The 11,477-nt window shown below is 31.7% G+C and overlaps 1 protein-coding gene across 2 annotated transcripts in view; it reads left to right on the top strand.

Annotated features, from left to right (window-relative positions):
• Window positions 1-10,191, top strand: part of pps (protein partner of snf) — a 285,519-nt gene extending 275,328 nt beyond the window's left edge. For both annotated transcript variants that reach the window (XM_089598135.1, XM_089598136.1), the window contains exon 13: window positions 9,219-10,191. In XM_089598135.1, coding sequence (XP_089454261.1) covers window positions 9,219-9,731 — 513 coding nt within the window. In that variant the 3' untranslated portion in view covers window positions 9,732-10,191. The remainder of the gene's footprint in view (window positions 1-9,218) is intronic.
• Window positions 10,192-11,477: the final 1,286 nt, after the last annotated feature.

The following is an 11,477-nucleotide window of genomic DNA, read 5'->3' on the forward strand; positions in this document are numbered from 1 at the left end:
AAATGGCTTTAATTCTTTGATAACTTTGTGTCAAGTCCCACCGCAAGTAATACTTCATCCCGCACCCAATTGTAATATCTTTCATCTCACGTGTACTCTAACAACACCAACTAAAACAATAAAAATCACACATTCATAAACAAAATTCTTTTTATACACAATATACTAGTACACCTCTATTACTAACTAAAACAGTATTTTTTTGTCAATAAATTTTTTTTTTTTTTTATATATATATATACTCTGTCAACCGTTCTAGTAGACTACACAAATAAAACTAAAAAAGAGAGCTTTGTTCTTTATACTCACCTTGCAAAACTGCAATTCAAAAAAAATTTTAGAACGTTGGCCACAAGATATGTGTTGTGAAATGCAGCTTTCTTCCTTTAAATTTTTGCAATTCACTATAAAAAAAAATTATTTTCATATAATTTAATTTAACCAACAGCCAAGTCTTCCCAATATAATTAACTAATAATTGTTAAAACAACGTGATCTTCACAAAAAATAAATATTTATTCATAGTTCATAATAAATGACTAATTAGAAACTAAATAAATAATAAGATAAAACCATTATAATTTTAAAAGAAGATAATTTCAGTATTTAAAATATACAAAAATAAATTTCAATTTGTGACATCCCATGTCGTATACTTAATGTTTATGATTTAAAAAAAAAGAGTTTCGTTTTTAAATTATAAAAAGCAAAAGCTCAGCGATCTCCAACCATCGAGCGGTATACCTGCTTCTGCAATTGCGTGACATATAACTTAACTCTAACTACGCGTGCAACCTCAAGCAATCTTATAAAACGCTCATCTTACAAAATCGATTCGCACAAGTACACCAAATAATGTGATTAATTAACAACTTCAACATTCTTTACTGCGGATGTACACAAGAAATATCATACACAATTTCGACAGCAACTTGTACTTAATGTAAAATCCAAGAGATCAGCAGTTTTAACCATCAATTACTGTGAAATTATTGCACCACGACTGTGCTCGTGTTAGTCTAGTGTAATAAGGTTAAGCTCTGATTGGTCGTTTGGATCTCAAACTTGATGCGTCCTCCTTAAACGCCAGAGTATAAAAACTCCTCCCACATGATAATATTCGCTTTTTCTTTTTTTTTAAGTGCTCCGAAGTAACTATAAAAGTTGAAGAGTGAGTTCTAATACGTCTTTTAAGTGGATTTAAGACTTAGTTCGGTGATCAAGCTACGTGTTAGAAGTGTGCATTTCAAGCGAATGTAAGACTTAGTTCGGTGACTTAGCTGTGTGAGAAAAGCTCAAGCAAACCAGGCCGCTGTAAACTCGCCTTAGAAGTGAATCAATGAGAAATGAGAAAGAGAGGACCGTTAACTTGGGTTCCGACGTTAAAAGCAGAAGCCTAATTATTGTCATCTCCACGAGTGCTCTCGTGTAGGATTAGGAACATCGTTGCGCTCAACCTTGTAAGATCTTGCAACTGCGTGCCCGCAAACAGTGGCTATACAACAATCATTGAAGTTAGTTAAGTTGAAAAAACTATAAATTGTGTAATCATTGTAAATGTGAATCTAAAACTTTATTATTTATACTGTTTGTAAAATCACCTATTTCCGGCTTTTCTAAATTTATTAAATCATGAGATAAGACATAACTTGGTTGTTGATTAAATTACTTTCTCAATTTAAAAATATTCTAATATCTTAAGTATATGAAACATTTAAAAATTTAATATTCTAATTGATTGACACATAATTCCTACTTTGATGAACAAATTGAATATCGAGGAAAAATTAAATAGACAACGTATGACAAAGACCTTCACAAGGACGTGAGATAAAAAGACGAATAAGATGCTCTATTACCATGTGACATAAGACATAATCTAAAACGCTACGGCAACGCCAGCTCAGCGTACACCGCTCCATACATATAGTTCGGTGTAACCTAACACCACAACGCTAAGTCAACGATTTAAAAGAAAAGTATCCCGTAAGTAAAAGAAAATAAAGCCTTCGGGCCGATGGCTAGTTCTCGACGACAAAAAATAAAATATATTTGTTTGTAGAACGAATCAACGAGTTTCGCCATTCACTTATAAAATTTCGGACGTAACACAATAACAAAATTTGTCAAAAACGTGATTTGTTTATGAGCGTATTTAACAATTTCAAACGAAAAATTTTAATTTGGTCATGATACGATTGGATAATAGAAAGTTAAAAAAGGAAAAAACCAGGTGTGGGATTCGCAAAGGAGAAACTTCCATGACTTAATGTTAAAAAACTAGGTAAAACAGAAACTGAAAAATTAGATAACATCTAGTTTTGATAGGTCTTTAAGAATCTGACATTAAAATAGTATAAAATTTTATTATTACTACATATTCAAGCATGTGCGTTCATAAAATACGTATCCTTCTGTTATATGTGATTCGCACATTTAAAGTACTTCCATGTTTGCTATGCTACATCTTATATATAAAGCAAAGTCGCTTAAACCGTTGCAATCGCTAACCGTAAAAACTACTAAACTAATTTTGCTAAAATTTTGCACACTGATTTTCGTCACTTCCTAGAAAGTTTTAGAATAGAGTTTTTATTTTAAAAAATTTAATAACAATAGCAATTAATAAGCTCAAAGTTTTGCGAAAATATGCTAGCTTTTCACTGTAGTTCAGTAGGATTCGCTAGGTGGCGTCGACATGAAACCAAGGCTACCTGCAACAGAATAAAATAAGTGCGGTTATAATATGCTGGAGTGTCTTGAAAATTTCTGCAGTTATCTACCATTTCTACTATCAGTTCATTAAACTGCATGAAGAAGGTAGATGATAGTCGTGCAGCTGAGTATCCCGGTTACCGACGACACTCTACTCTAATCGGCAAATGACCTTGGTCTACATCCACTCTGAATCTCCAAGATTGACGAGTGCTACCAATAATGAGTTATTGTAACCGATAACGTCTTTAGCGGAACACCAGGAGACAGACCTAGCTCTCGTCCCCAACGGCATACCCATATTTTTTCGACTAACGATAAGTGGTTGGTTATCCGTTGAACGCCCCGCAGACGAGATACCCTTGGGCAGTGGTGTACCTCTCTTCATCACAGTCTCCGTACTTAGAGACTTCGAGGGTAAGAGTCAAACTACCCGCAGCCAGCTCTTCATCATCAGGAATAGTAATAAGGAATAGTTGGAAGTCTCACCGCTGGCCCTTTTTAGGGCCATTGTAAGTATTTACGTTCCCTACTTTACCATCAATCTCATTGATTTTTTTAAGGGCCACTAAAGTTTAAACTACCTTACCAACAAATGCATTTTTACTACCGTTTTTGGAAGCGATTCGTCAACTGAAAAACTATATTAACTAAAGACGGCCACTATGAAACCAAGTCAGTCATTCACTGGCAGTTGTCACGAGCAGAGTTGTTCTTCGCAAGGCTGGGAACTCCGGAGACCGACGACTCAATATTACCCTCTCGACTGTAAGCATTCAACCAGAAATCACCGATCCTCTCCAAGGTCTGCGCTGGATGAACCTCACAGCTATGAAGAAAAAATAAACTTTAATAAAAGGTACAGTCTCTGTCTCCAACGGGAAAGCGTCACGAACCAATCTCTCCATATTTGATCATCAAAGCAACTGAGTCTGCAAAAACAAGTGCTTTCGACACCAACGTTTTCGACGTCATACCAGGAGACGTTGGGAAAGATCTCTACGACTAGGTCCAAAGCTTTGGACTTTGCAATTTTTCCCCTGATCAGTCTGGGGCTTCAACAGCAGGCCAGAGAAGATCAGCCTGAGGTTTCTAGGTAGTTACAATTGCTGTTAACTTTAGTCAAGAAAGAGTTTACTGAAAAAGCTTACCAGTCTTCTAAAGAGTCATTATAAATTGATATACTTTGCCAACAAATATATTAGAACTTAACAAAGTTTACAGAAAACTGCTTTTAGGGGTCACAAACGTCTTAAGCACCCCAAAAGTCGCAAGAGGGTGAATTGGAAGAAAAACTTTAAAAGATTTAATAAATACAATTTCAGGCGTCGAGAAACTGACGCAGAAAATTCATAGAGATTGGAACTACAGCAGCTTTAAAATCGACAAATAAAGAATCCATTACGTGAAAGAACAGCTTTTAATTTTCCCCTCATAGTCATCTCTCAAATCTTTAAAGATCTAAATTTAGATTTTTAAATAAGCAGAAATTGTATTTGTATTTTTGTGGCAATAAAATATGTAGAGTTTGTGCTCCAGGACTTTAGTGCTCTGGTAATAAAGTTGAGAGATGAGAGAAAAAAAATTTTTTTTTAATATTTATTTTTTGGGAACTTGAAATCTCAACAGCTTCAAAAAATAGCCTTTTCCGTAAATTATACGAAAGAAACTGCAAATCAGCAGTTTCTTGTGGCCAACGATTATTTCATGGCATAAGGAATGCACGGTTCTTTTCAGCATAATTATATTCTTTTTTAATCTATAGAGCTTATTATTTGGCCAAATAATTTGTATGGATTCCGAACAAATATGTTTTTAATAAGAAGATTTTTGTTCTGAGAAGTGTTGGGAATATATGTAAAATTTCTAACTAAAAACATTTCACATTACATATCAACACACTACGGTGTTTCATTTAGTAAGTCTCGGGCGAAGCCGAGACGGGGGGCCGCTAGTGTTTTAATATGTGTACGAATTGTTGGTCTTGTAATGCAGAACAGAACAAAAATTCCCATATTGTGCCTCAAATAGGTAGTTTTGTCCAGTTATGTAGGACAAAAATCTCTTTTATTTATAACTACTATTCGTGCAGTTGAAATGACATTATACATGTACAATCAATTCTTGTTGGAATTATTGTATCTGACAAATTTTTTTAAATTTTGGCTACCATAAAAGTAAAATAATTTACTTTATCCGATTAAGATGAAGGAAAACAATAGACGTATAACTATTTTTCATTGTAAAGTTGATTATTTTGATTCAGTCCGTTTCCTATGATTATTTATAATTTAATATTAAAATTTACCCGTGCTTATAATGAATTTCTAGTTATCTCAAATTAATTATAAGAATATAGGTTTTGGCCACGTGACAATTATTTTTATAATGTATAATGAAGAGTAGAAAATGAATCAATTTATAGCTAGGATATGTAGCTTTGCCTTTATTATATGACTTATTTTTTTTAGAATTATCACGTTTGTTTGTATGAATCCGTGTAGCATATATTTTTGCACCTCAATAATTCTGCATTTCTTTCGTACTTTATGCCGTCAGTGATAAAGTAGTGCTAGCTAGGGTTGATCACGTTGGGTTCAGGCAGACGAAACAGCAGGGCAAAGGTAGGCCTGAGAAAACCAAGTCACTGGTAGTTAAATGGGAAAATCAAACTTTATTAACACCAACTTTTCCTGCCACTAATCTAAAGTAAAAACAAACCTACGTTACATTGGGGGCACGTTATTACGTCCGCACTGTTCGGCTTCCGAACTTAAAAGAAGGAGAGGGAGCAGTCGATCAGCTCACATAGCCAGCAAGCAGTGGCAGGGAGTGACCCAGTGGCATTCTATTGGCTTTGCTCTTCTGCGTATGGATGACAGACCAGCAATGTAATTGAGATATCAAGAGCCATTGGATCTAAGTAATAAACGGCCGAAACAATAATTATTTTCTGGACGTCAAATTATTTTTGGCCTATCTGGCTTCCCTGTCGAGATACGACTGTTTTCCTATTTTTGAGAGGTTTTGTTATGACAAAAATTTTTCGAAGATTTTGTAAATATCCATATTAATTTTTCAAGTACGGCATGGAAAAAAAAGTTTTTTTTTTACTTGCTTTTTTCAAGATACAGAATTTTTTTAATTTACATAATTAATGATGGCTAATGCTTTTATTTCTTGTACATCACATATATACACCTTTTTTTATGTTACGAAAAAAAATTTTCAGGTGGAATTTTGTAGTTGTTCCAACAATTTTGTTTTAAACAAAATGTACCTTTTTTTGTGACTTCTTAACAAAAAATTATTTTTAGCCGCAAAAATACATAGAAGTACATAGTTGTTATCAACTTATTTCACGTTGCCAATGAAATGATCCCTATCATCAGAACTATTAATATTTTGATACTACACAATCCTTCTAATTTTTCTTTTTAATTTTTACCGTTTCAGTAAGTTCTACATAAAGTCATTTCTTTCTGTACATCAAATATTCGCTTATACCTTCAATATCTAAAACTTTCTACAACTTTTCTCCTACAAATATCTAACCTTACTTCCCCTTGTTTTCTAAATAATATTATTTAGAGCATAAATTTAGTCTATAGTAAACCTATTCTCTCTGCAGGTAAACGGAATAGCAGGAGAGTTTCTCTCAATCTCTACTTTTTTAGCTAGCTACTTTCTAAGCGCTTCCATGTATTCTTTATAAACCTTAGGCAAAAGCAAAATACCTCTTTTACCCTTTCTCTTGTTGGTATCACCTGTTATTATTAACGTGATAATGACAACTCTTTTCCAATCCTCAGAATTTTGGCTTCATTGTAAGAATTTTCCTTAAAAAAAATGATACTGTCAGGAAACTCCTGCTAAGATAAGTTACTTTTTTATCCTTTTTCTTCATCAAACCCATCTAAAAACTTGTGATTCTTTTGTCTAACAATTTTCTTTTTATTCCCTTTTTTTTTAAACACTTTTCTTTATTTTCATTTTTTAACCTGCACACAAAGTAGATTATATTCAGATTTTTTGTCACCTTTCAGGACTTACCTTATTTCTTACTTAACTTGGATTTCTTATTGCATAATAAATTTATTAGAAAGATCTTTTTAACAGAGTTCTCTTCTATTAGCTTATATTTTCTAAATCATTCTTCCCTTTGCTTAAATGCAATGATCCTTTGTCTGATCATAAAAAATTAAATCTTTTTTTATTGATTCTCACTTTTTACTATTTTTCTTATCTAGTCTTATGTTATTATCCATAGTTGAAAATCATGGGTGCACGTGGTCCGAGTACACTCTTTTTATAGTCTCAAAGTTGTTAATGTAATCTTATAATTAACTATTAACGATCACACCCTACTCTCTCTAGCTTTTGTAAACCTAAATTATTATCGTCTGACTGAGTACAGCATCTTTACTTTTTCTTATTTTTGTTTCAAACATTTTAATTTCTTCCAAGTTAGCCAAACTACTTGTTCTAAAGTTAAATTACCCCGCTCACAATTATGACTTCTTAGCCCTCTGCAACTGTTTACACTTGTTGTATAATCATCTCAAAGTACCAAACGTTTACACTGACTATACGTTTAAAATTTCTCCGTTTCTATTAAACATACATTATGCAATATTTTTTTTAAGCACTAAATTAATGTCATTTACATTTTAACTAATATTTGGTCATTACGATTAAAAACTTTTTTTTCTGTTTTTCTTATTTTCTCGAAGTTTTTCAATAGCTTTTTGATTAAAGAAATATCCTAAATTATGTTTAGAATCGTCCAAATAATTCAATTTTCCTATTTTAGCAATGTTTACCATGAACTAATGAAATTATTTACTAAAAAAATTTTAAAAATCTCTATTTTTACATCAATTCCCTACGCACGTCTGAAAAAGAAAACTTTTGTCACCTACAAATAAACCGTTTATCTGTTAGCTTAGATCTTATCAAAATTTTCTGCGAGTTATCGTTACATATTTTTATATTAGGCTCTACTTAAAACATTTTTTTTTGCTTAAACTTTCTTCTTTATCCTAGATCTCTCTTATAAGCTTGTTAAATATTTGCCCTGTCGCGATCTTGCTACTTCTACCTTTGCTATTATGTCCAATCCTATCTCCACTTTTTCTGAAACGTTAGTTCATGCTGCCCTCTGACTAACAAAAAACTGTTAACGCCGTTCTTTATTTGTGCATGTTCCCTTTTCTGTACTCCTAGCCCATCTATATAATATTTCTTTTATTTTTCTATCTTTGTAGCTCAATTCATTTTTGATGTAGAATTTAAATCTTATTGATTTGTGTTAATCCCTTGTAATTAGTTTCCTATTTTTCATATTTAGTTGGAAATGCGCTACCACTTTTTCTTGAGAGTATTATGTATATTTTAAAACTCATATACTTCCTGAAAAACATATTTACGCTTGTATGTAAAATTTTGGATAACGGACGACTCTAATAACAGGATAATCTTTCTCATATCGAACTTTTTTTACGCTTTTTTTTATTGTTTCTTTTAGTTCTCCAAAATTAACCCTCGTTTTATTTAATGCGATCTTTTTCTGCCTTATTTGTGTGAATTCTGACTCTACTGCTCTCAAATTTTCGCATACTCTTATTAAACACTGTTTTCTCTTTCTTTAAATACTCCTTCAGCTCATCAATTCTTACCTAAAATATCACACACCCTTATCATTTCAATATTTTTTTTGTGATAGATTTACTAGCTTTCGGACAGTTTTTCCACACCGATAACTATTTCACGTTTTCAATTTATGAATCGTCCAGATTTGTCATCGTTATCTTATTGGTTTTATTTATGACATGTGTTTACTATTTTTTCTCCCATATTTGTTCAATACGAATCTTCACTACGTTAGAAAGTCACGTAGTTACATGCATAAGTCAGCTAAATGAGCGACATAAATGTTTTAGTCACTTTCCTCACTTTAGTGCTTTTCTAGTGCACAAAATAAGACAAACAAATTTCAATTGAACCTGCTTATCCTATTATTTGTTTATCGATTTATACTTTCTTACGCTACTAATAGCTAAGAAATACACGCTTAATCATTGCACATGTCTCTACTGACTTGTGTCCACACATTAAGTATGTGGCTTTAATATATTAAAGATCTCCCCTTTAATAGAAATGTATCTATTAATTTAAATAATTTGTGTATTATTTGCCTCACAAAAGATTTTTATTAGGCAAGTTTTTGTAGCATCACTGAGTGTAACCCATAGACATACCTATGTGCACTTCAAGTAAAACAAATCCCATAATATTTCATTCCGATTTAAACATTTTTAGTAACATACATAAGTGGTACAATATATGATACAGTAAAGAACAATTGATTTTACTACATACTAAGCTGTAACAATATTTTACTAACAAATAAAGTTAATACTACTCATTTATACTTATTATTCTAAAAAGTGTAGAAACAATTTGGAACTATGTGATAATTATTTTGATTCTTATTATTCCAGGGTCTGGATCTTCACCCTCTCAAATGTAGTGATGCACTAGAAACGTACAGTCCTACAGCCACAAGATCTTTTACACCGCCACCTCAAAGTATATCGAATTTGACCCAGCCAATTTTAGACAAAGTTTCAAATATTACTATTCCGCCAAATCTTCAAGAAATTCTGGCAAATGTCAAAAGACAAGAGAGTTCAAAACTAGATTCATATATTCCTTTGAAGCCGGGTGCAACGTTCTTAACAACACTCAGCTCTATAGAATGCAGAAACGAAGAAAATCATTCATCAGCATACAATAAGACATTAAACAAGAACATACTTAATTCAGAGGTACATTCTTCCCAACAAAGAGAGTCTAAAAGCACTTTGAGTTTGTTAAGTGACTATGATATCATTAAAAAGGCAGAAAAAGAGTTGGCGGCCATAGCAGTTGCCGATATAGCTGCTGTTGACTCAACTTCATCTTTTTCCAGTCCCAATGAATCGCAAAACTTCTCTACGTCTAGTGTTATATGAACATGTGTAAAATAAAAGATGAATTTATTTCAATGGTCGCCCAAAGTGATGTATTGCGTGCAAAATAATCATTTATAAGAATTAAATAACTTAACGGTGTGTAATAACAATATTCACTCCAATGAAAAGTTATTGAGCGAGAAAGACTAAGCTGTCACATAACAAGAATGAACGTTCATTTTTATGTTGTAGAATAATTTTAGACTTAATATACCCTCGTTATTATAGAGTTGTATCAATTTTTTGTAACATTATATAAAATTAAAATGTTTAATTTTTAAGATTTTATTATTAAACATTACTACTTGTATATAAACATATAAGAACTCTTAAATTTTACTCTGTAGAAACAGTCACAATGCCAATTTAAATAGCGTTTATTAAACAATTTTTTATTACCTGAATTTAGTAATTGTTCGACAGTGTTAATAATAAAGGTGTCGAAATAATTTATACCTCACTTTATGTCACTCATTGACATCTTAAGTTTTTCCTTTTTTTTCAATTAACTGTAAAAAATATCCCTGTTTATATAAAATTAAAGGCAGTATGCATAAAAATTAACAAAATAATAGTAATGTAAATTACATTGTACTTTGCCAATCAACACTTTTCTACTCTATATCATTTATAGTTCATGAGTATCTACCTGTATATGGTGAAGCTATTACTATCAAGTACTTTACTATCTTTGATTTAATTTAAAAAAAGCAAAAAACACTGTTAGTGTGGGCACCCTGCAAGCTGACTATAGATCAAGGCACATTGTGGAAATCCTACTGTTCAATACTTGAACAATCAAATATTTCTTCATAACTAGGGGGCTGTGCCCCCTGTGCGCTCTGCGCGCTAATCCCCGAAATTCAATTACATTAATTTTTTTATATACAAATGACTTTTCGCGCTTGATCAGTCTCAGCCAATCACACAACGAATGAACAGGCTTCATCATGTGACCTATCATTTTTTTAAGATAGGACTTGTGAATTAGAATATGTACCAACGTGTAATTTTTTTATAAATAAAAACCGCAACATTGAAAACAAGTCGAAGAATTTAAATAAACTCATTTTTCATCTCGTGAAGATATTTAAAAAATATTTTTTTAACAATTTTCTTGGAGTTACCTCCTTTTACGTAACATATAATATTGAATAACTTATGAGTTGTTGAATTAATGTAATTCGCTCTAGCATAACTTCATAGTTACTAGGCATCTAGGGCGTACCGCACTCCCAAACGTAACTTTACCAACTGTTTTTCTTAACTTAACGTTTTTATACCAGAAACAACAAAAAATTTTCTCTAACATGTAGGCATTTTTCTTAATCATGCTCGAATTTCAGTCAAAGTAGTCGATAATGAACAGTTTAGGAATTTTTGGAAAAAAAGCATTTTTCCTCCTATAGTTAGTAGAACAATTTTTTTTTTTTTTTTAATTATTTGCCTTCAAAAGTCCTTTTAAGGTATGATAGAACCGATGTCCTTGATTGAGAAATGTAGAAGTTAAAGGATATTATACGTCGTGTAAACATCGATAGAAATGAATTTTCGTCAATAATTTGAATGATATACCACATTTAAAAATTTTTTTTAACTATCTGACTTAGTCCTAATTTTTAAATTTTTCACAAAAAAATGCACTTTTTTCAACTAAGAAACAAGAATCAATTGGTTATTATTTGAAAAATTAAGAACAGATCATACTAAAATCATGAATATTTTTAAAAATAATTTTTTGAAACA

Source organism: Copidosoma floridanum, unplaced genomic scaffold, assembly GCF_036245765.1.
Source record: "Copidosoma floridanum isolate Cflo_tuat_1 unplaced genomic scaffold, Cflo_Japanese_pri ptg000005l, whole genome shotgun sequence".
NCBI lineage: Eukaryota > Metazoa > Arthropoda > Insecta > Hymenoptera > Encyrtidae > Copidosoma > Copidosoma floridanum.